Below are 26671 nucleotides of genomic sequence, written 5' to 3'. Positions count from 1 at the left end.
AATTACAACCATTCTGTACATAGGCTCCAATAGGTATAAGTGTAGATATCTATTGGTGACTGACGATGATGTACTGTACAATATTATAGCAATATTTACGTCATTTGCAGACGAATAAGTATATTTATTAGGAGTAGTATGGTTTTAGGTTGGTTAGTACCATCAAGAACGTGTGGCAGGAGGAAGCCGTTAATGCTTATTTTCCATTTTGCAACATGTCAGGTGCAGAAGTGTGGTCACCTGAAAGGAAAAGGTTGATCCATGCTGAAGGCTTAGTTCACTTTGTCTTGTAGCCATGCCCATGGACAAAACATCAGTTAGTAAATTATATGGGAACTCTGTTTGGTGCACTACACTCAGCTGGCGGCTACACGGGTAGCAGAGGCTGTGTGGCGTGGACTGGGCGGTTTTTTAGGTTAGAAGGCCTCGGGAAAGTACGGGGTGGGCTGCAATCTCAAAGGGTGCATGGCAAATACAGGACGTGCTTGGATCAAGGAACAGTCGGAACTGTAGTTGTGCTGGGAAAGTCCCTGATCTTCAAGCGCTAATAGAAAGCACAGAAGCTGAAATCGTTATAGGTACAGAAAGCTCGCTAAAGCCTGAAATAAGTTCTGCAGAAATTTTTACGAAGTCTCAGACGGTGTTCAGGAAAGATAGATTAGGCAGAATTGGTGGTGGAGTGTTTGTGTCTGTCAGTAGTGGTTTATCTTGTAGTGAAGTCGAAGTAGATACTCCGTGCGAATTGGTATGGGTGGAGGTTATACTTAACAGCCGAACTAAGTTAATAATTGGCTCCTTCTACCGACCCCCAGACTCCGATGATATAGTTGCTGAACAGTTCAGAGAAAATCTGAGTCTCGTAACAAATAAATACCCCACTCATACGGTTATAGTTGGTGGGGACTTCAACATTCCGTCGATATGTTGGCAAAAATACTTGTTCAAAACCGGTGGTAGGCAGAAAACATCTTGCGAGATTGTCCTAAATGCTTTCTCCGAAAATTATTTCGAGCAGTTAGTCCACGAACCCACGCGAATTTTAAATGGTTGCGAAAACACACTTGACCTCTTAGCCACAAACAATCCAGAGCTAACAGAGAGCATCATGACTGATACAGGGATTAGTGATCACAAGGTCGTTGTAGCTAGGCTCAATACAGTTTCTTCCAAATCCCCAGAAACAAACGCAAAATAATTTTATTTAACAAAGCGGATAAAGTGTCACTAGAAGCCTTCCTAAAAGACAATCTCCATTCCTTCCGAACCGACTATGCAAATGTAGACGAGATGTGGCTCAAATTCAAAGATATAGTAGCAACAGCAACTGAGAGATTCATACCTCATAAATTAGTAAGAGATAGAACTGATCCCCCATGGTACACAAAACAGGTCCGAACGCTGTTGCAAAGGCAACGGAAAAAGCATGCGAAGTTCAGAAGAACGCGAAATCCCGAAGATTGACTAAAATTTACAGACGCGCGAAATTTGGCACGGACTTCAATGCGATATGCCTTTGATAGGTTCCACAACGAAACATTGTCTCGAAATTTGGTAGAAAATCCGAAGAAATTCTGGTCGTATGTAAAGTACACAAGCGGCAAGACGCAGTCAATACCTTCGCTGCCCAGTGCCGATGGTACTGTTACCGACGACTGTGCCGCTAAAGCGGAGTTATTGAACGCAGTTTTCCGAAATTCCTTCACCAGGGAAGACGAATGGAATATTCCAGAATTTGAAACACGAACAGCTGCTAGCATGAGTTTCTTAGAAGTAGATACCTTAGGGGTTGCGAAGAAATTCTAATCGCTTGATACGGGCAAGTCTTCAGGTCCAGATTGTATACCGATTAGGTTCCTTTCAGATTACGCTGATACAATAGCTCCCTACTTAGCACTCATATACAACCGCTCGCTCACCGATAGATCTGTTCCTACAGATTGGAAAATTGCGCAGGTCGCACCAGTGTTTAAGAAGCGTAGTAGGAGTAATCCATCGAACTACAGACCTATATCATTGACGTCGGTTTGCAGTAGGGTTTTGGAGCATATACTGTATTCAAACATTATGAATCACCTCGAAGGGAACGATCTATTGATACGTAATCAGCATGGTTTCAGAAAACACCGTTCTTGTGCAGCTCAGCTAGCTCTTTATTCACACGAAGTAAAGGCCGCTATTGACAGGGGATCTCAAGTTGATTCCGTATTTCTAGATTTCCGGAAAGCTTTTGACACCGTTCCTAACAACTGACTTCTAATCAAGCTGCGGGCCTATGGGGTGTCGTCTCAGTTGTGCGACTGGATTCGTGATTTCCTGTCAGGAAGGTCGCAGTTCGTAGTAATAGACGACAAATCATAGAGTAAAACTGAAGTGATATCAGGTGTTCCCAAGAGAAGCGTCCGGGGATCTCTGCTGTTCCTGATCTATATAAATGACCTGGGCGACAATCTGAGCCTCTTAGGTTGTTCGCAGATGATGCTGTAATTTACCGTCTAGTAAGGTCATCCGTAGACCAGTATCAGTCACAAAGCGATTTAGAAAAGATTGTTGTATGGTGTGGCAGGTGGCAGTTGACGCTAAATAACGAAAAGTGTGAGGTGATCCACATGAGTTCCAAAACAAATCCGTTGGAATTCGATTACTCGATAAATTGTGCAATTCTGAAGGCTGTCAATTCAACTAAGTACCTGGGTGTTAAAATTACGAACAGCTTCAGTTGGAAAGACCACATAGATAATATTGTGGGGAAGGCGAGCCAAAGGTTGCGTTTCATTGGCAGGACACTTAGAAGATGCAACAAGTTCACTAAAGAGACAGCTTACACTACACTCGTTCGTCCTCTGTTAGAATATTGCTGCGCGGTGTGGGATCCTTACCAGGTGGGATTGGCGGAGGACATCGAAAGGGTGCAAAAAAGGGCAGCTCGTTTTGTATTATCACGTAATAGGGGAGAGGGTATGGCAGATATGATAGGCGAGTTGGGATGGAAGTTATTAAAGCAAAGACGTTTTTCGTCGCGGTGAGATATATTTACGAAATTTCAGTCACCAATTTTCTCTTCCGAATGCGAAAATATTTTGTTGAGCCCAACCTACATAGGTAGGAATGATTATCAAAATAAAATAATCAGAAAGGTTTAGGTGTTGGTTTTTCCCGCGCTCTGTTCGGGAGTGGAATGGTAGAGAGATAGTATGGTTGTGGTTCGATGAACCCTCTGCCAAGCACTTGAATGTGAATTGCAGAGTAATTATGCAGATGTAGTTGCAGAGAAAAAACAACCAACACACTCACGTGTGTACATATTGAGGTACTACATATAAAAATATGTACAGGTATACCCTTTACGGCCTGTATATTCCTATAAGCATGAAAGTGAGTAGACAACATTAATTCCGATTTATTGTTAGTGCCTGACAATAACCTTTTAATATGTAACGAGGTTTGTTCTACATCCTTGAAGGTTCGCCTTCATGGTGAGATTTATGGAACGTGTGGTGTAAAGGCAAAGGAATGACTGACCATTAAACTATTCAATTGTGCAAGGAGCGGAAATCTTGAGTACCGCGCTTGTAAAGTCGCCTGACAAGCTTACTTTTGCGCAAGAATACTTCAGACTGTTGTCTACTGACCTGTACTAGCATCTCCTTAGACAGCTTGCTCGTCTTGCCGACCGTGATCTCCAGAGGCCTCCCGGCCACCGTCATGAAGACGAGGAGGCTCCTCTTGAAGCGGGCGTCGCCGTCTGCCCAGCCACAGCTGGCAGCCGAGTTGACTAGCTTCTCACTCTGGAACACGTACATCTTTATAAAGGGCATCCAAGTTAGCTTATTGACAAACAATTACATCGTAAGTAAAACTATTGTCACACTGTATATCAGTGTCACATCAATTCATGTAAGTTACGCCACTACTTGCAGTCATTTAATTCACGAAGTTACATACTGTCATGAAAAAGAAAATGTATTAGCGGAAGATTTAAAAATGTAACGTAATCAATATTTTGCACTGCGAACTACTACACCACGAGATACTCCATTAGCACCCGTGCTTTTTTTCGTACTGATGACGACGCTGCTATGTATTCATCGTTACGTATTTTATTTAAAAGCAGCAGATGTGCCCATTAAATTTTATTGTGTTCACGTGTATTTGTTTCAACTAAGAATAACTAATGGGATGTATGGGAGCAGCAGTACGCAAAGTGCATAAACTAACGCAAAGAACATAAAATTCCGTATAAAATTTGATGTGTAAATATTTAAAACTAAAAACTATAAATTATTATTAGTATAAAATTTGATATTTTCGTAAATTGAGCGCAAAACGAAAGAAGTAAATACCTAATAATAACGGAAAACAGCACACTTGCTGAAAATATATCATTGTTACTTGGAAGCAAATTCTGGTGAAAGCACGTGTCATTTACGCAAAAGTATCAAAATACACTGTATTTTATTGACAGTCTTTTCTGTGCGCAATAATACTTGGTTCAGTCATCACGGCGTCTAGCTGGGAACAAAATTTCAAATGAAATGCATGCAACGCAATCTTTTCATATACCAAAATGTATGGGTATTCCCGCTATAAACAGTTGCACACGCTGGTTTTTTTCTAATGTCGACGCACAAAACAGCTGTTTCTGTCGTTCTTTCTTTCTGTGCTGATCTATTAGTATTGTAAGATCCTTACGTAATTTTCGTTACCATACACCTTCTTAACTGATCACATACAGTTTAGTGAATTCTTTTTATGATTGTTAAAACTTTCGATAAAAGCTTTTTTCTGCTGTAAATTTGATTTAATATTCGGTGTAACCCTCCTTCACAGCGTGTAGCAGTCAATTTCTGCGTGTATACCTGAATTCAGATCAGATTATCATTAATAAATATCAGTATCTAGTACGCCGCACTCACTTTTCAATGTGTTTTGAAACAGAACTGCTTTGAAAGGATCAATTACGATTTCTCTTATTTCTCACATGTTTCTTAATAACTACAATGCTGATCTCCTCCATAGTCTCGATAGCGGAAATCGCAGACACTGTACTCAAACAAAATGCAATTTTTAATCATGATCGTCATTCCTTGTAAACTGATTCAAACTAATGATATCGAAAAATCTTACTGACACATTTATTGCAGATTTCTCTAGTCCTATAATGACAAAAAAGCCTGCAAGATTTTGAGTTGGAGTCAGATCTTCTCATCCCACTGTGCATGAACCTAAGTGATTAAATGAATTAGTTGCACGCAGTGTTTCACTGTTTTCAAAAGTGGCATTATGATTTTTGCTTGTTCATCGATTTCAAACGTAAATTCTGAGTCCAGTCTTCATACATACGAGGGATATTCGGAAAGTAAGTTCCCGTCGGTCAACGAATGGAAACCACTGTGAAAATCTAATAAAGCTTTGCAAATATGTGTTGGACAGTGTATCTAGTATCCCTCTCGGTTGAATCACTTCCGTCTTTTCAGTTCTGAGCGCATGGTGAGCACATAAAGATGCGTGGAAGATAATGTCTCCCGCCAATTATGAGGTCCTGGTGAGAGATTTCGCCTCATGTTATGCAGCCCACATTACAGGACTGTCATACGGTTCATACTTCGTGACAATTCTAGGTCGCAATCTGCAGGGGCAATGAAAATGCTCCTGCTGTGTTTTCGATGAGAAGTGTTTGATCACCCGCACTGCAGCCGGTAATTGGCTCCCTCTGTGTTTCAGCTCTGCTCACGTTAAATACTGGCTATGAAGACAACATTTTCGCACAGACAACGAGCTATAGATGAGCTCAGGGAATTGGCGGGAAGCACGGGCGGTTGCCTTCTATGACGAGGTTATTGGAAAGTTGTTATAATGGTGCCACAGATGTCCTAGCTGGAGCGGCGACTATGTAGAGGAGTAGCTGGAAGGTGGAGCCAACTGTCGCAAATAAATCATTTCTGATTTTCAGTGTAGTTCCCATTTCGCGACTGATCCGAACTTCCTTTCTGGACAAGCCTTGTATTTTGTAGGTGGGTTTCTGCTGTTCTGTAGCTAAAAGCTATACCTCAAGTACTGAGTTTTGGGAAACTACTTTTAGCTTTTTAATTAACAGTTCGTAATACTAACACTAATGGAAGGTAGATGGATGACAGTAGAAAATGTGTGGCAGAAACATGGATGAGCACAGCTGAAGACCACAACACGTAGAAAGGTGTGGAGGAGGCCTTTGCGCAGTGCTGATCGTCTAACGGCTGACGATGATGATGACGATGGTGGTGAATACTCAGTTCCCATAAACAATTACCATGTCATCTTCAGAGTAATTATATTACTAATGGAAATGTATTAGACAATTTTGCTGCGAATAATGTGTGCATTACGCAGAATCCATGCAGTAGTGGCACTCACCTGATCAGTTAACATCTGCCCGGCAATGCAGTACAGGCCGGTTTCATACAGTATAGGAGGGATCGTCATCAGTGGCTTCAGCGCCTTTGTGATATGCCCGTCTCTCTGCAACACCTACAGGGCTGATAACATTAAAATTTCTAGCAAAGCACTAAATAATACTACAAGGGTACTGACTAAATAAAATATGGAATGAATAAAACTGTAGATTAATGAAAAAAGATCCTTCATCAGTTAACTTTCGCCTCTAGCCAGACCCATAACAGAAGTTTAATGTATTTTCTTACTCCATTTTCAAATGAATGCATTCACATTTTACTTGCTGCATTCATTTCTGAAATTAAAAAAATTACACCAGAAAATTAAGGCTTCTGCAAATTAAAAAAAATAGCCAAGATACAACATGATCAAGTACTTAGCAACAAATTTGCAACTTCAAATTGAAAGCGTTGCGATCAAGATAATCTTGTCAGTACTGTATTTAGTCATCTATCTGTTACGTGGTTTGCAGTAATTAGTAAGTGAAATCGATGTAACCGGAAGTATTAGCAAAAGTGAGTTTCAAATTAAATCGATTTTCAAAGTGAAGTGATTGGGAACCAACACAAATTTCCATTTTCAAGACAGGTAAATTGTTAAGATGTTACGACACCAAGTTAAAATGCAGAAATATCACGTTTTCCGGTGTAGAATACCTTCTTCCGTGTCACGGTTCAGGATGATGCATGACCGACAAACTATGACTTAGTTGTCGCCAGGTTATATATCTAAGTTTCAAAAATATATGCTGTAGAATTTTACTTGCAATGAAATTCTGTAACCGAAGAATTAACAATGTATTCCCAATGATTCTGATATTTTATACAGCACTTCATTATGTAGAACTAGAAACATTTACATATACTGCGCAAAAGACAACCTCAAGTCTAGCAACAAAAAAATTGTAGAAAATGGTGGAAAAGGCTTATGTCGAATTCTATGGCGCACCTCTTCATATGATTCTTAAATCAGTCACTAGACTGAAGTACCGAATAAAAACATTATGCGTTCCTAGTTACACTACCTTCTAGATACAAAATTCTCCCCTAGTATAGTTTGATTAAAATTATTTTCCAGCGAGAGGGAAGTCGACATGTCCACCCCTGCCAGTGTTCCGCCATAAAATGCGTGCCAGCACACACATATACACCGCAGTGTTCTAGCTGCACTCCCGCTGACGGATTCGGAGCATATGTCTGTTCTAAATATATTTCACATTGCACTGAAGTATCTGGAGTACTGAGATTCCTGGAGCGCTAAGGTATTAGCAAGAAAAATTAGAGTCACTTAGGTTATCATTCCAATATCCGGTGTGTTAATGAAGTAATTTTTACTGCTGGACAGCTATATCCTTGTTACATTGAAGCTACTTTGTTTACATCAGAGTTCTGTACTATGTATGTAAAGTTATAAAAGACATACTCGATTTAGACCTGTCTAAAATGCAAATATCGAGCGGAAATATTCAGGGTGTCCGGAAAAAAGGTTCCAATATTTACAGAGGATGTAACATGAATCAAGGGAAGAAAAAATATTCCTATGAACATTTGCTGTAAGCCTTGTATCTTCGGAGCTATGATCTGCATTTGTGCAAGAAGCATAGACTACACACGGAGCTCTTTGTCATGGGCAAATGAGGAAACACATAGGTACTAGAGTTTTATGGAGTACACCGTGGTTGCTTTGGTATCAAACCCATACCCATGTAGTGTATCTATCAGATGTGTTAATTTCACCTGGTGTACCCGTAGTGTTCATACGGCGCGTCGTTCGTTGTGACACAACAGTGCACTATCGAAGTTTCTTACTGTGCCCGTTACTGGACCTATAGCTCCCAGTTCAACACGGGAGATGGCAGATATGGCCTTCATCTACAAGAAAGCAGATGGAAGCGTACTATGCGTGGGATGCAATCCGGCATCAATCAGTGGTGTTTCACCGAATGCGTGGCTCCATGAGGTGTAGGGTGGAAGGCCGCGTGGCAATGGTTGACAGTCACATCGAGAAAATGTTGTGGAGAGTAGTGCAGAGACATGGTAATGCTTGACAGTAGTGACAGTAGACAATAGCTCCGAAAATAAGAGATTTAAAACTAATGTCTGTAGGAACTTTTCTCCTTTCTTGTGCATATTGTATCTTCTATAAATATTGCAACCTTTCTTCTGGACACACTGTACTTATAATTTAGTCTTGACATATAGTGGGAAGTGCAGTATTCATTATCATAATAAATATTAATTTTTTAATGAAACTACGATTGGAGTTACAAGTACTAACCACCACGAAAATAAAATTAAATTACAAAAATATTTCTCCTGTAGCTGCGTTTTCTAATCAGAGCGAAAACATTACACAAGGAGACTGTTACACTTTAAGCATATCAGCAAAATATGTATAAAAATTGAAACATGATCTTCCAATAGCACTTTAAATGTGTTTTCTTTTTCCCAGTAAGAATGAGACGGCAGTAGGTGCACAAGGGCTGTTCTAGGACAGCTGATCCAAACCCCCTCTCGCCTCTATACAGGGTGTTAGAAAAAGTTACGGCCAAACTTTCAGGAAACATTCCTCACACACAAAGAAAGAAAATATGTTATGTGGACATGTGTCCGGAAACGCTTACTTTCCATGTTGGAGCTCATTTTATTACTTCTCTTCAAATCACATTAATCATGGAATGGAAATAACAAGCAACGGAACGTACCAGCGTGACTTCAAACACTTTGTTACAGGAAATGTTAAAACTGTCCTCCGTTAGCGAGGGTACGTGCATCCACCCTCCGTCGCATGGAATCCCTGATGCGCTGATGCAGCCCTGGAGAATGGCGTATTGTATCACAGCCGTCCACAATACGAGCACGAAGAGTCTCTACATTTGGTACCGGGGTTGCGTGGACAAAAGCTTTCAAAAATGGCTCTGAGCACTACGGGACTTAACTTCTGAGGTCATCAGTCCCCTAGAACTTAGAACTACTTAAACCTAACTAACCTAAGGACATCACACACATCCATGCAGGATTCGAACCTGCGACCGTAGCGGTCACGCGGTTCCAGACTGTAGCGCCTAGAACCGCTCGGCCACTTCGGCCGACGACAAAAGCTTTCAAATGCCCCCATAAATGAAAGTCAAGAGGGTTGAGGTCAGGAGAGTGTGGAGGCCATGGAATTGGTCCGCCTCTACCAATCCATCGGTCACCGAATCTGTTGTTGAGAAGCGTACGAACACTTCGACTGAAATGTGCAGGAGTTCCATCGTGCATGAACCACATGTTGTGTCGTACTTGTAAAGGCACATGTTCTAGCAGCACAGGTAGAGTATCCCGTATGAAATCATGATAACGTACAGTACATACTGACGAAACTAAAATGAGCGTTTCCGGACACATGTCCACATAACATCTTTTCTTAATTTGTGTGTGAGGAACGTTTCTTGAAAGTTTGGCCGTACATTTTTGTAACACCCTGTAGTTATGTTAAGTGGTTTTTCATATCTCACCGGTGTCCCTTTTATTTTTTTGGAACAAAGGGATATTGTTCTATAATCCCCTTGTGTTCTGTAATGACTTTTTCCATGTCCTTCTCATCTTTGTGCGGAAACACAGGTCTATTTCTGCCTAATACCCTTATTATTCAGTTAAGTGGTTTTTCACATCATAGCTCTCCCCAGCCTCCTGTGCTTCTCAGCTCTGAAACAACGGGTATTCTTTCCCGAGGTCACCCCTGTGACAAAGGCCAATTGAACTATGTATAAAATGACGGAAAAATCATATTTTGGTGGATAATTTTAAAAAAATTATGTGAAATTCAGTATTAGCCCAATTCCGCTACAGGATTTTCCTCCCACACCTATGTTGTTATTGTGGAAGTAGGGCTATTATTCTAAACTGGCAGTGAAAACATCCGAGATGGCACATGGCCATGCTGGAATTCAAGATTGCTGACCTGGAATACTGGTGCAGCCTGCATTGTAGCCACACCTCCTGGTGTTCCTCCTGAGACAAAGGATGATTGTTTCCCCTATTGGTCCAACGCTGTGGTTCTGGGACAAAGGACAAGGTCACCTCTCTCTCCCTTTGTTAGTCATAGGAAAAGAGTGTGTTTCTTCTTCCTTGAAGTCCAATGCTATCCATGACGCAAGAGATGGCAGTCTCATCCCATATTTAACATTTTTTCTCCAAGTTATTGTTCACTCAGAGATGGATGGATATTTTATTGTCACTTCTATAATTGCTTTGTACTGCTTCTCCAAACTACAGTTCCTGTAAGCTGTGATCATTCCACTTGCACTCTTTTTATATCTTTCACATAACACTAGGAGGAAGAGGTCCCTCCATGCCACTACCCTCACCACCCCCACCACATCACACCACCCCCATGAGCCTCCATGTCACTCTGCACCATACAGGAGAGCAGGGCTGGGTTGCTGTTGATGTGAGGCAACCTTGGCTGTCGCTACTGCTGCAGCACTCCTCTTCAGGCAGCAGTCATTGTGGCCACAGCCGATTTAAATGCAGTGTGCATTTGATGTTCAAGTGCAGAAGTCCATATTTCAACGCACTTCTAGAGAAGTGTAAATGACCGCCTTCATACAGAAAAGTGTAGGCAATGCAGAAGTCTGTCGTAAGTCCATCGTAAAAAAAGGAACACTTTATGTCGATGTGTACACATCTGTGTACAGTGACAAAAAATAAAGTGTAAACACACCCATTCTTATAGAAAAAGATTCGTGCAAAGCAAATGTAACTGCACATTGAAAACAATTTTGTTTGTTGAGGAACTCGGGGCGGAACGGGATACTTAATGTTTAACAATTTCTATAAAATAAGGGAACACAAGGAAACACTTCTTAAAGTGATACAAAAACACCTTGTACTGTAGCCTAATGTACCTTATCTTAAAATCGCTTAAAACAATACATTTTGCAATTTTTACAATTTTTCAAAGAAAGTCTTGCATATTCCGCTCCACTCACGGGGCAGAATGGGATAAGGGTATTTTTTTGTTAAATTATTGCATAAACGTTGAATTTGAATTACGAATAGCCGGCCGCGGTGGTCTCGCGGTTCTGGCGCTGCAGTCCGGAACTGCGGGACTGCTACGGTCGCAGGTTCGAATCCTGCCTCGGGCATGGGTGTGTGTGATGTCCTTAGGTTAGTTAGGTTTAAGTAGTTCTAAGTTCTAGGGGACTTATGACCTAAGCTGTTGAGTCCCATAGTGCTTAGAGCCATTTGATCCATTTTTTGAATTACGAATATCGTATTAAACTGTGACAAAATGTTGAATAACAGGCAATTCAGACTAAGGAATGTGTAATTTAAACAACTGAAAAGTCATTCTTCAAAATAAGAAAATACTTGAATGTCATTCTGAAAAATGTACAATGCCTAATCACCACCAAACCACTAACTACTACCTCTTTAGACAATAGTTACAAATCAGTATTTCCTCTTCATCTTCACTGTCTATGCCAGCACATGAATTGTGTGCCCACTCTGGCATGCGACCCAGCCCTCAATAGAAACGGAGTAGAAGTCCCCACAGTAGAGACACTCAGCATCCTCTCTCTCTGATTCTCTCTTCTACATCATTTTCTTCCTTTTATTTTTCTTAAGGTCGTTGATGTCCTCTGTTTTGGTTTTTTGGATTTACAGTTTGATATTTTTGCCTTAAGTTGCATTGCACCTGACATCTCTGTCCTGACGTTGTTTACATTTGTGCACCGTCCTCGTTTCTGTAGGCCTACTTTACGTGCGACAGCATTCTGCAGTTCCTTTTTATAAGGAAAATATATTAATACGACGATTTTTCCTTTTCGTCTTGTAGTCCGCTGAGTATTTTGACATATAAGTGGGATAGGAATGACAGCCTCGGGCGATATCTGGAAGCTGAGTTGTTCGGTGAACATAGCTGGTTGGGAGAGTCTGGCATCCATTAACATCCAGGCTGGGTTTGCTTTCTACTTGCATCAAAATATGACGGGGCAGAGCGGGACACTATCCCATTCTACCCCGTCCCGTTCCGCCCCAAGAGCACTTTTGAGGTTAACTACTTTTATGGAGTGTTATAACTGACGTATTTAAACGCATTAAATAACTAAAGTGTAACAAATGCCATGCACTTTAAGGGTATGTGTCATTTTAGGGTATACAATTAACAATTAACAGCTTACCTGGCGTTGAAATTCACCAAACGTTAGAACAACGCAAGCGGTAACGTGACGGACAACAATTCACTTAGATCTCGCACTTCAAACTAAATCAAAATGGCTGCCCTCACTTCCCTTCCATTCGGAGAAATAGTTACACGCCCATACAACAGGTTGCAACACTGTCCAGCCTAGAAAAGAGCAATTTCCCATTGTGCCCCGCTATCCCGTTCTGCCCCGAGTTCCCCTATATATGACAGGTTAGAATAAAAGAAAAAATGACTATAATTTAAGGAAGACATTTATTTGTTTTTCCTTACAAAAATACGTTCTACATGTTAGATAAATCACTTCACATTACTATATATATATATATATATATATATATATATATATATATATATATATATATATATATATTAAAAATGTGAATTTTTGTGTGTGAGCATGTGTCTTACTTGTTTTTGATGAAGCAGCTGTATGAATTTGGGTGAAATTTGGAAGTGTATTAATTTACAAGCTGAGTTAACACATAGGCTACCTATTATTCCAAAAAGAACACTGTTACCATGGCGTGGTCAGTGTCACTGCTGTTCCTGTAGGATGGGTAACGTGACTAAAAAGTCATCCATAAAGTTAACTATGAAGTGTATGCACTAAATTTAGCATGCAGATATTGGTTCCCAAGAATGAATCAGTGGAAAATGTCACTAAAACAATTATTGATTAAGTACCTGGTGAGGTGACCACCTACACATTAGTTGATTCAGTGATGACACTGTTGCATACACCGTAGAGTTTCTAAACTCATTGTAGTTGTCGGAGGTACTGTCCCCAATTCCACTTGCTGCTAAAGGTGGGCGTGTCTGTCTTACTGATGCACAGCCTGTATGCCTCAAGATTGTGCAGTGGCACCAGGTTATACATCGCAGAGATGAGGAAGCATATCATGCTGGCTACCATTATCGCCAGCGGAGCCAAAGGATAGACGGTGTTGATACCATGAATTCAAATCATCCCAAGGAAGTGACCTTTCCAGTTCAAGCGGTTGCAGTTTCTCTTAAAAGTGGCATTCTCGATCACTGTAAATAAGATTCAAGAACAAAACTTGAAAGTGGCAGGTATCTGTTCAGGCACGCCATATTTTTCCCACCGGTAGCCCTGCACTGGCTGCTCATGTGTATCGAGAGCCAGAAACTTCTAACCATATCGAAGGAACAAGAAGTCTGTGAACGTTGTTTGCTGGCACATATTGCAGTAGATTTCTGGCTCTCCATAGCCCGCATCTCGTGGTCGTGCGGTAGCGTTCTCGCTTCCCACGCCGGGGTTCCCGGGTTCGATTCCCGGTGGGGTCAGGGATTTTCTCTGCCTCGTGATGGCTGGGTGTTGTGTGATGTCCTTAGGTTAGTTAGGTTTACGTAGTTCTAAGTTCTAGGGGACTGATGACCATAGATGTTGGGTCCCATAGTGCTCAGAGCCAGAGCTCTCCATACACATAAAAAACAGTTACGATCTATCCTGTGCAAGGGATATTGCAAACATTAGTGAAACTATGTACTCCATTTCCTGGCACATTTTGTAATTGTAATTCACTGCTCGGTCGTGTAAAAATTTTTATTTAAGTAGATGAGTCAGTTGTGCTTCTCCTATACTCTCAAATCTGGTAGCATATTCTTTTTTTTTCTTTTTTTTAAGTCACACAGTTTGCTGAGCAGCAAGTTGCTCGCGCATCAGATCCTGCAAGGGACAAGTTTTTTGATTGCGCATACATATAGCGTGGATAATATGTTTTGACATTAACATTTTGTTATGAATAACTGTTTAACCAAAGGTGACACTGCTGAAGAACAAGAAGAAGAAGAGCACGCCATGGTATTTGAGAATATGTATACATTTCTCACTGGCTGCAGCGGAAAGAACATCAAAAGAAAAACTGATTCAAACGCCCAAGGTCCTACCGCTGCCAAGTGCATCAGATGGAATCGTCCTGTTATTAATTCCAACGCTGACTGGACTTTCAACAGTTGGTTCCCAGCAGAAAGTGTGGCATCAGTAGCCAGAACAGTGAAAAACGCGGAAAACGCACAATAGCAGCTTAACAAAGATAAAAGGCATGATACACTCCAGGAATATATAGCTACTGGGAAAGGACTGTTTTAAAACCTTGCAGGTTAGGGCTTGGATTGTTTATTAAAAAATAAACTATTAGCTATACTGCTTGAGGGACCATTTACAAATGTCGGCCTGCTTAAATTCGTCAAAACGTTTTCTGTCCCAAGATTTCATGGAGTGTTCAAGAGCAATACTCTACTAGAGAATGTACGAAAATCTAATGAATAAGCAATTCCTTATTTAGAAGTTGTCGGAGGACCCGGAACGTAGTGGATGGCTAATGTTAGAAGAAGAGCACCAAACAGATTCGTTTGGCAATTTAATACTTCCAGAATAATTACACAGCTACTTTGCTGGTAACCATATTTTTCACAATTTTCAATATTACCAAATATTCAGTACATACCTCTGCCAAGATCTATGTCTCATGTTGATCCTGACAGCCGCAAGGAAAATATAAAAACGGTAATTAGTACACCAGTTCTTCAATTGAGCTTGGGGAGTGATGTTAGCCACTTTGACTTTAAATGGTCGATCGATGGTGTTAAGCACGGATTACGTCTCACCAATCGAAATGAACAAAGGAGGTTGGAGTATTGTGCTGATAGGCTTAGAAATACAGAACATAATCCCAAATATGATTCCATGAAACTGCAATATACATCTGCGAAATAGTGAATTTGTGCATCTACCTCATGACGCAAGTGACACTGATGATGATCTGAACGATTATTTAAAATGGACTGTACCAGATTTGGAGCCACGTGTGAATGTCAACACATTTCAAACAGAAAAAAAGAACAACCGATAATGTAATAGATATTACACAGGAAAATTCAGTAGGCTCACTTACAGGTTACTCAAAGGATCGAATTATGCAAAAAGAGCCAAATAGATTTTACATGTCAGCTCATTTAATGGATATACTGTCCGTTAGTACAACTCGAGTCGAGTACAATATTGCAACGAATTCATTTCTGAACAACAAACAGATTCAGACTATTTACGGGTTCTACCCTACACTAGATCCAGGATAAAAAATTGTGGAGATGGCAAGCAATGTGATTTACCTCACAGTGACTGCTCGGTCATTAGATCATCTTCAGTGAAGGTTGTGGACTAGAGCAACAGTATCATTGGTTTATATGACGAACAGATCGTGATACGCATTCATTGAGTTAGTATCGACATATGGTATGAAACCGGCACACACAGCCAGCAGCGCTTCACTTTACAATCAAAACACGATGCGTTAACCCCCAAGAACCGTCAATTCCTTAAATCTCTAGGCTCTAAAAGTGAAACAACAATGTCATTACCCAACATAAATGCCCCAATCGAGTACAATGAATGACGCATTTATCAGGAATACTTCTCACACAACCTTTTAACTTCAACAACGTCTGAGAACAGTGATGAGATCCGCATACAGAAGCAGAAACACCACATAGTACATACCTGTTTTCATCTACAGATTAAATGTGAGCTGTGCTCACTACCTACTCGAGCCTTTCCGTGACTACGGAAAGAACAGAGATTAGGTTAGCGTTCTACCACTTACCAATGAGAGAACATTTTGTTTTCAAAGAGAATTACCAGTGAAGCTACACTAAGATGTATCGACTCACTGAGGTTCAAGCAGGCACCACTACACAAACTTGCTGAAATGATGAGTTAGGAGGACTTACCGTTTACTCGAGCTGCGTTTCTCGTAACGAAGCAGGGCGATATCTCATATCATTATCTCGATTCGTAAGAGAGACCCTACGAAACCACACTACCGACATAACTGCATTCTCCAGCCAACATTAAGCCACTTCCATATCGGATACAGAGTTTTGGTACGTGGTGAGTTCTTGATGTGAATTTTACATCCTTAAATTAAAAGCATATGCAAAACTTTATATGGACGCAGATTTGCATTTAATTGCAGATCCTGTCGAACAATACCAGAATGTAGATCTGGACATAATCGAACAGGCTCCTGACAACTTTGACACCATGCAAAGGTATTCGTGGAATGCTATGTTGAACAAAACATGTGTCAACACTGAACAACCGATCGATGTTGAAATACGTTCCAGAAGTAGATCTAACGTACGCTGTCAGTTTGCGTGATGAACACAATGACTTGCTGCTGTGTCTAGAACACCGAGTTCCAGAAAACAGTTCCCATCCCCAGCCTGATGAAAGCGCTGAAGGGAAAAACAAGTTATGTATTACGTTACTGTAATATACAGTTTTACTGTACGCTTAAATGATGATAGTGTTCCCTTGGATAAAATATTCTGGGAGTAAAATCGTCCGTCATTCGGATCTCTGGGCGGGGACTACTCAGGAGGACGTCGTTATTAGGAGAAAGAAAACTGAGGTTCTGTGGATCGGAGCGTGGAATGTCAGATCCCTTAATCGGGCAGGTAGGTTAGAAAATTTAATAAGGGAAATGGATAGGTTAAAGTTAGATGTATTGGGAATTAGTGAAGGCAGAAGGAACAAGACTTTTGGTCAGGTGAATATAGGGCTATAAAAACAAAATAAAATAATGCTAAGGCAAGATTAGGTTTAACAACGTATAAAAAAATAGGAACGCGGATAAGCTTCTACGAACAGCATAGTGAACGCATTATTGTAGCCACAATAGACACGAAGCCCACGTCTACCACAGTAGTACAAGTTTATATGCCAACTAGCTCCGCAGATGGTAAACAAATTAAAGAAATCTATGATGCGATAAAAGAAATTATTCAGATTACAAGGGAGACGAAAATTTATTAGTCATGAGGGACTGGAATTCGACAGTGGGGAAAGGAAGACAAGGAAAAGCAGTAGGTGGATATGCATTGGGTTAAGGAATGAAAGAGGAAGCCTCCTGGTAGAATTTTGCACAGAGCATAACTTAATTATAGCTAACACCTGGTTTAAAAATCATGAAAGAAGGTTATATACTTGGAAGCTGCCTGGAGACACTGGTAGGTTCCATGTAGATTATACAATGGCAAGACAGAGATTTAGGGAAAAGGTTTTACATTGTAAGACATTTCCAGGGACAGATGTGGACTCTGACCACAATCTATTGGTTATGTACTATAGATTAAAACTGAAGAAACTGCAAAAAGATGGGAATTTAAGGAGATGGGACGTGGATAAACTGAAAGAACCAGAGGTTGTACAGAGTTTCAGGGAGAGCATAAGGGAAAAATTTACAGGAATGGGGGAAAGAAATACAGTAGAAGAAGAATGGGTAGCTTTGAGGGATAAAATAGTGAAGGCAGCAGAGGATCAAATAGGTAAAATGACGAGGGCTAGTAGAAATCCTTGGGTAACAGAAGAAATACTGAAATTAATTGATGAGTCTGTCCACAGTTCATTGGTTATAAACAACAGATTGAAACTGAAGAAAAGGGAGCAATATACTGCGTGACTCCTCGGTGAAGGTATGTTCTCGAAATTTCAACAAAAGCCCGTACCGAGCTACTGAGCGTCTCTCTTGCAGAGTTTTCCACTGGAGTTTATCGATCATCTCCGTAACACTTTCGCGATTACTAAATGATCCTGTGACGAAGAGCGCTGTTCTCCGTTGGATCTTCTCTCTCTCTTCTATCAACCCTATCTGGTACGGATCCCACACCGGTGAGCAGTATTCAAGCAGTGGCCAAACAAGTGTACTGTAACCTACTTCCTTTGTTTTCGGACTGCATTTCCTTAGGATTCTCCCAATGAATCTCAGTCTGGCATCTGCTTTACCGACGATTAATTTCATATGGCCATTCCATTTTAAATCACTCCTAATGCCTACTCCCAGATAATTTATGGAATTAACTGCTTCCAGTTGCTAACCTGCTATATTGTAGCGAAATGATGAAGGATCTTTCTTTCTTTGTATTCGCAGCACATTACACTTGTCTATATTGAGATTCAATTGCCATTCCCTGCACCATGCGCCAATTCGTTGCAGATCCTCCTGCATTTCAGTAAAATTTTTCATTGTTACAACCTCTCGATATACTAAAGCAACATCCGCAAAATGCCTCAGTGAACTTCAGATGTTATCCACAAGGTCATTTACATATATTGTGAACAGCAACGGTCCTACGACACGCCACTGCGGCACACCTGAAATCACTTTTACTTCGAAAGACTTCTCTCCATTGAGAATGACATGCTGCGTTCTGTTATCTAGGAACTCTTCAATCCAATCACACAATTGGTCTCATAGTCCATATGCTCTTAGTTTGTTCATTAAACGACTGTGGGGAACTATATCAAACGACTTGCGGAAGTCAAGAAACACGGAATCTACCTGGGAACCCGTGTCTCTGGCCCTCTGAGTCTCGTGGACGAATAGCGCGAGCTGGGTTTCACACGATCGTCCTTTTCGAAACCCATGCTGATTCCTACAGAGTAGATTTCTAGTCTCCAGAAAAGTCATTATACTCGAACATAATACGTGTTCCAAAATTCTACAAATGATCGTCATTACAGATATAGGTCTACAGTTCTTCACAGCTGTTCGACGTCCCTTCTTGGAAACGGGGATGACCTGTGCCCTTTTCCAATCTTTTGGAACGCTACGATCTTCTAGTAACCTACGGTACACCGCTGGAAGAAGGGGGGCAAGCTCCTTCGCGTACTCTGCGTAAAATAGAACTGGTATCCCATCAGGTCCAGCGGCCTTTCTTTTTTTGAGCGATTTCAATTGTTTTTCTATCCCTCTGTCATCTATTAGATGAATGTGAAATGGGAGATACGATATAACGTGAAGAATTGGACAGAGCACTGAAAGACCTAAGTCGAAACAAAGCCACAGCAGTTGTCAACATGCCATTAGAACTACTGACAGCCTTGGGAGAGCCAGGCATGAGAAAACTCTACCATCTGGTGAGCAAGATATATGAGAGAGGTGAAAGAATATAGTAATTCCAATCCGAAAGGAAGCAGGTGTTGACAGGTGTGAAAATTACCGAAATATCAGTTTAATAAGTCACGGCTGCATAATACTGACACGAATTCTTTACAGACGAATGGAAAAACTGTTAGAAGCCGACCTTGCGTTAGTTCAGTTTGGATTCCTTAGAAATGTTGGAACACGTGAGGCAATACTGACCCTACGACTTATCTTAGAAGATAAATTAAGGAAAGGCAAACCTACGTTGTTGACTGTTCTGCCTGCTTGTCTCAGAATGATTATGGGTAGATGATTTCACGACCTTGTCCACTCTAAGAAGCATAATGACGTAATTACTCTGTTGCTTAAACGTATCACCTTTTCAAAATACCCAGGGAGTTTGGATGGTATTATCCGTCATTCAACTGCGTCATTTTATTGAGAGCTAAAATGTTATACTGTGAATGATCTCAGAAATCTCTACATAAAGTTGTAAAATCATCGAATATAGTGTCATTTCATAAACGTGCCTGCTAAATGTCATTTGAATTCATATTACACTGTCTGAAGGCAATAATAAGGTTCACATTATCTCTTATCAGTTGCACTGGGATCTTCAGATATATCTGGCTTAGGTAAAAGATATCAAGAACTCTATCACTACCGAAGCAGAAGTATTTGCGTATTTTCCACTATTTCATTATCGAATATAAATACTGTATTAGATTTTACACCTTAAAATGGCAGGACATCACTATTTTGGATGAAAGTCTTACTTCTAATATAGCTAATACCTGAAAGTATTTCCTCAAGTTGCTGACAGTTAGGCTGAAACAGTGTTTTTGAAAATATATATACATTATCGAAGCAAACACCATTTGGATGCGTTAGTAGAGACATGAGAACATTCGTCTTCCCACAGTCAGATGAGACATCGATAACCGACAAGATACTGCTGGGCAATAAAGATCCATTCTTGTCATTTAGTTTTTCGGAATATTCTCTGATGAATCAGATAGAACGAAGTCCTTGTGAAGACGATATTTCATCTATCTCCTTGTATTGCATACTACATGACTACACTAGCCTACAAAGGGGTTTCATGGCACAAAAGAAAACAGGTGTCGTACACACGCCTCATTTGTTTCTGTAGGTAGCTTGGTATATATACATACTCAAATAAGATCGCAATTCTATGCTAGTATCAAGTGTTTCAAGCTCATACATAGTTCCATGTACTGACGTGCTATGTGCTTTGAATTACTAAGCTTCATTTTGTTCTGTGATATTCGGAGTTTGCCAAGAAAGTTCTTATAAATTGGTTCCCAGTGTTTCGCAGAAACTATGAACGAAAGGCTATCAGTTCGATCTCTGGTGAGTGCTGTATGGCAATATTGATGTACACTAAATTCTTCTACAGTCTGGAGCCGCGTGACCGGTACGGTCGCAGGTTCGAATCCTGCCTCGGGCATGGATGTGTGTGGTGTCCTTAGGTTAGTTCGGTTTAAGTAGTTCTCAGTTCTAGGGGACTGATGACCTCAGAAGTTAACCATTTTTGACCTAAATTCTTGAAGGTCTATTCTTGCATATGAATCGATTCTATTCCGTTAAAAATTTTGATTATTCTTGGGAAGTCGCAAGAAATGATCTTGTATTCACCCAGTATCACTGCAGGGGTTTGAATGCTTCGAGTAAACATACTTACAATCGCCATTGAGTTGTCACATAGCCTACAACACTCTATCAGGTTATATTACTTTTGTATTGGAATAAGATGGGTTTTAAAAAAATCACTGCTGGGTTCAATTGCCGATCAGAGAACGTTCCTATGCTGGCACGTTTACAACCCTTTGAACTGAGGGTTAAAGACGTATTGAAAATGGATATGTACTTACGCTGCAACGTTTTCGTTAGATGGTAATGCACAACATAATCTGACAATACGAAAATCAGACGAATTAAACTATGCACTCAAAGTTCATTCTCCTACACATATACACATGAACACTGATTATGAATTATATGATATTGATCGTCCAGGTGGAGCTTGACGTTTCACGATGTTGATATCTTATGTATTGCACATTGCTAACTGAAATCATTACCGATCGTTCGTATATATGTCAATTTCGCAATGCAGTGTTGGTGAGTTCATGAGGAATATTGTTTGATCGATGTACTGCAGCTGTACATCGAGGATAGAATCTTTACCGAGTCTGAAGATCTATGGAATGAACATGTTAAAACAACTCTATGTGGGACCTACTACTGCGACCAAACCAACTGCGCTACATTGGTCATACGACTTATATCATTTTTAGGTATTAATTTATGATGATCATCTTCAAGCTTCTTTATTCTCTGACTGATTTTACTGGCTTTGAATCAATGTATTCTTTGATTATCACATCGGAAGTTTGATTTATTATTATTAATTGACGAACTGTCTCGCTCTTTTGACCCCAGAAAACGTCCATTATGTGGAATATTACCTTATATCCCTGAGAAGTGAATTTTCTTGGGTCTGTTATCATTGAATCCTACATCTTTGCAATTAAATTATTTCAAATGTCTAGCTGGAGTCAGACCAAAGAAATTCTACTCATCATATTGTTCAAATGGGGACCAGCGTCGAGCAAAACTTTGGTTTGTTTTTCATTACAAAGAAAATAATTTCTGATGTGGAATTGTGTGTGTCCATTCGATAGTGCTGTCGCACGTTAGTCTAGTGCGATGTTTGGTTTTTCTATATGCGTTAACGGTGACAGTAAAACACGAAGAATAATCAATACTCCAGAAGCGACTGAGCAGCTCTTCTGCATGGCGGTAGCAGTCAGCACAGGCCAGGACGATGACGTCGCTGCTGCAGTACTGGTTTTACTCATCTTATTAATATACGTCGATAAAACAAATATGGCAATAGACTATTTTGGGACCGCTTTATGGAATGGACACATAAAATTTGACTTTAAAAATCATTTTGTTTTTAATGGCAAACAAACCGATGCTTTCGTTCGACGTTAGGCGTTACATCAAAGTCTTGACGAGTAGCATTTGTTTGAGCTGCTGGTTGCAAATAAAAATTGAAAATGTCTACTGAACACCAGACAAAAATAAGCCTGATGGCGCATAGGAGAGACAACCTGTGTATAATACTGGCGGAAGTGAAAAACATGGGGAAAGACGCAGTGGGTTTACACAAACGTCCATTATTTTAACTATAAACAGTAAATAGTCTAAGTGTATTTTTGTGTTGGAATGTACTACAAAATTAGTATGACATCATTTGTGTAACAGACATGTTTCTACCTACAGACAGGAGCAAGCACTGCGTATCAATAACAACACATTTAGCTACGAATATAACTTCGCCCATTAGCGACAATGTATCTCACATGGTTGGGTGCAGTGCACGGCGCTCAGCATTAGGGGGAGCGAGGTGCGGGGAGTCTGCCTGAAGTCAGCTGGCAAGCCCGCAGACCACGGACGACAGCAGAAGGAGATTAGCAGGTGTAGTGGTTGGCTTTGATACTAGGATAGTCAGGGTCTCATGGATAGGGAGGTGAGTCAGCTGCAGCTGGAGCAGCTGCTGCTTGGCCCAGGGACAGTGACTGTCGTGGCTGGTCCTGTCTCACATCGGCAGTGACCCAACCATGCTTCCCTGAATGGTGCAGAGTGGTGGAAAGGCTTACTGAGGTGGTACGATGTGGTGAAGTACGACAATGCGGAGGCTCCTTTCACTCGTGGTGTGGTCTTAAAGATATAAACATCGTGAAAAATGGTTCAAATGGCTCTGAGCACTATGGGACTTAACTTCTGAGGTCATCAGTCCCATAGAACTTAGAACTACTTAAATCTAACTAACCTAAGGACATCACATACATCCATGCCCGAAGCAGGATTCGAACCTGCGACCGTAGCGGTCTCTCGGTTCCAGACTGTAGCGCCTAGAACCGCTCGGCCATCCCGAAACATCGTGAAAGTGGGAAGATTCAAACTTAGAGGAACTGGAGTTAAGAGATGCACTTTGCAGGAACTCCATAAGTGACCATAAAAATAGCCATACACCTCTGGATGAATAATAGCTTAGGGAAAACATGCCAATTAGGTCGACAGACTGGCATCCTCTGTTTTATAGACAGGATTGTGTCCACAGGAGGAACAATCTTTAGTCCTCGATCTGGTACAGGGGTAGGTGGGTGACCTTGCCCTTCGCTCTTTAATCACAGACTTAGACCTCTTGAGGACACAAAAATGTTTTGTCTCCTTGGGAGAGTCCAGGAATATGGCAACAGTGCAGGGTAGGTCAGTATTACAGGACAGTCATCTTGAATTCCACAAAGGAGAACGGTCCTAATTTCACAGTGACAACATAGCAGTTGGAGAAAAACCCACATTTTGAATTTGCCACCAAAATCTGAATATCCCGTCATTTTATACTTAAGGCAATTGTTCTTTGTCGGAGGGGTGATCTTAGGAGACAATACCCTTCATTCCGGAGCTGGGAAACCCAGGAGAAGCAGGAGTGAGTGTGACATGAAAAACCACTTAACAGAAAACCAGGTGGATTAGAGAGCAATAGACTTTGTTCCAGAAAACAGAGTGCGACGACATGAAAAACAACTCTACAGAACACTAGAGAGATTAAAGAACACTAGTCCCTTGTACTAGATCAACAGAGTGGGACAGCTGAAATGTAAAAGCACTTATCAGAACGATAGGGCGAGGAGGGGAAGGCGGAGGATGGCATACTTACTCCCACAACTCCTGAGCCTATCTAGTCATGACCTACAATGAAATGTTGGCGAAGATAAAAGTTTAACCACCATATCCCTCATCAGGTGCAGAGCAGTGCATGGCGGGACAGTCACCGACGTTACTCTCTTATACACATAAAAAGAGAATCATAAAAGAACTAGACCTCCCTGTTTTTGTCTCCAACGTAATGTTGACAGAAGTAAAACGACTCAGAACCCTCCGATACTGACCAAAGTATCTGAGACGTTAGTTATAAGGCAAATGCTGGAACCGGAAATCATCTACCAAATATTTACAATTGGAAGCACCTTGCCCCACTACCACCTCGCCTGTGACTTGGATAAATTGAACGCCGTAAACGACCGAATCGCAACAGCCTCCTTTCATCTTCCAATGAAGGAGCCTCCCCGAAGATTGCGACAGAAAGAGACAAACGAGAACTGCAATCGGGCGCACCCCGGGCAACGTTGATCTATCAGCGGCTAATCCTTCAACAACCGGAACGGACTTCTGAGAAAGTCTGAAGTCTAGTTCCGGACACGGAAAGTAAGTATCTTCCACCCCAAGCTCCGTACTCTCTAGGGTAGCGTATGAAACGTTTTTTAAAAAATCGAAATCGTCTGCAAAATATTTCCAGTGGGGGCATATTTATACCAATCTCAGTTTGCTGCCATTTGGCTGAAAGAGTCCAGCATTTCTATAACAGCACGCCATAACTACTTGGGTTGGAAAAAAAAAGTCAAAAGAAAAAAAAAAAAGGAAAGACAATGATAAGAGCAGACACAAGATAAGCGACTTTCTGCAAGCGCTAAGCCGTGGGATTGCTTTATTGTTAATCTCTGTTGAATTGCTGATTACTCAGTAAGATAACTGTAAGAATTACGAACGATCGAATTAAACTGGGAGTGGGTGCAAGTGCTAATTAATGAGCTATTGAGGAAATTTGAATTCAATGCTTCACGATATTTACTGGATAAATTATGTAAAACGTGTATTATTTGAGTAAAAATGTATTAATGCTCAGAAATCTGCAAAACGTGCAAAATGTGAAATGAATTTCCTTAGAAAATAGATCAGATGCGTAATAAGATGTGGATGCGCGAGGGATGCTAAGAAAGCTTTAATTATTAGCTCGAAACAATAATGTAACGTAATTAATTTGTTATTCGCCTTCAGGTGCATGTTAGAATCATTGAATGCATTGAAATCCGGCTGTCACAGTACCGTACCACGCCGCTAGAAGAGACCACAAATGGCATAGCTAACTGATATTGGACGGTAAATTGTTTTCAGTGTTTGGAAGGGAAGAACGCTGTGACAGTCCATGTTGAATAGATAGACGTATAGACAGTAATGTACCATAGTCGTGTAGGCGCTTCCAGTGTGGTCAAACAACTCTGAACGGCGTGAATAAACAGGGAAACCATCTATCTACGAAGAACGTGGAATCGCAAGAGAAGAGAAGACCTCGAAGTTTGGCGTACCCCGTCAGTGCGACAGTGGGAAAATAGAAATGAGTCACGGATCAGTTTTAAAGATCTTATACGACATTTTCAAAATGACAAAGGTCTCCACCTGCTCGGTGTTAGGAATGCTTACGATCATTCAAAAAATTCTCCTACACAGTGGCAGCAGCAGAAATGTTACATCTGTGTCCAGTCAATCCAGAAGACGTCTTTAGCCGCCTCTTCACCACGGACATATTCTGGCTGTATAACTGTGATCCGACATAAACGAGCAAAGAAAATTGTGGTAAAACGTGGTTTCACCACTGCAAAAGAAGGCGGTGACTGAAACTTAATCGGACATGTTGATGCGAAGTGCTTTCTAATTTGTCATGGTATGGTGACAACAGAGTATGATCGTAAGGAGCAAACTACTACAAGAGTCTAAGCATAGGCTTTCGCGGCCGTTGTCACCGTCGACAAAATTCTTCAGGGTACGCAACTGCATTGCCAATATGAAAAATCCTCCGACGTTTCAGCCACTGTTGCAAATGTCTTTTCACAGGGTGTTTTGCTGAGTCATGAAAACATCCTGCGGCAGGCTATATACAACAGTGGCCGGAAAGTCGGAGAATTTTACATACTGGCGATGTGGTCACATACTCCGAAGAATTTTGTTGACCGTTACGGGAGTCTTAATACCCGAATCTCTTCACGAGGAACGCTGCGAAGACGAAGCATCGTGGGAAGCCCCACGACGACACCCCAGCTGATTCTGCACAGGACACAGCCACACACACTATTTCTCTGGGCTATCAACTTAACATTGAGGCAAACGAACGATATTGCCGCTTCTTAATAGCTAGGATACTAAACCAAAGCGAATGAACAGGCTAT

The 26671-nt window shown here is 41.0% G+C and overlaps 1 protein-coding gene across 1 annotated transcript in view; it reads right to left on the bottom strand.

Annotated features, from left to right (window-relative positions):
* The window catches only part of LOC126161778 (odorant receptor 43a-like), a 51072-nt gene that overhangs the window by 9070 nt on the left and 15331 nt on the right, over positions 1 to 26671 (bottom strand). The window contains exons 3-4 of the mRNA XM_049917851.1: positions 6391 to 6504; positions 3630 to 3785 (exon numbers count right to left, since the gene is read on the bottom strand). Coding sequence (XP_049773808.1) covers positions 3630 to 3785; positions 6391 to 6504 — 270 coding nt within the window. The remainder of the gene's footprint in view (positions 1 to 3629; positions 3786 to 6390; positions 6505 to 26671) is intronic.

Source organism: Schistocerca cancellata, chromosome 1, assembly GCF_023864275.1.
Source record: "Schistocerca cancellata isolate TAMUIC-IGC-003103 chromosome 1, iqSchCanc2.1, whole genome shotgun sequence".
NCBI lineage: Eukaryota > Metazoa > Arthropoda > Insecta > Orthoptera > Acrididae > Schistocerca > Schistocerca cancellata.
This window is presented reverse-complemented; position numbering and strand designations above follow the sequence as displayed.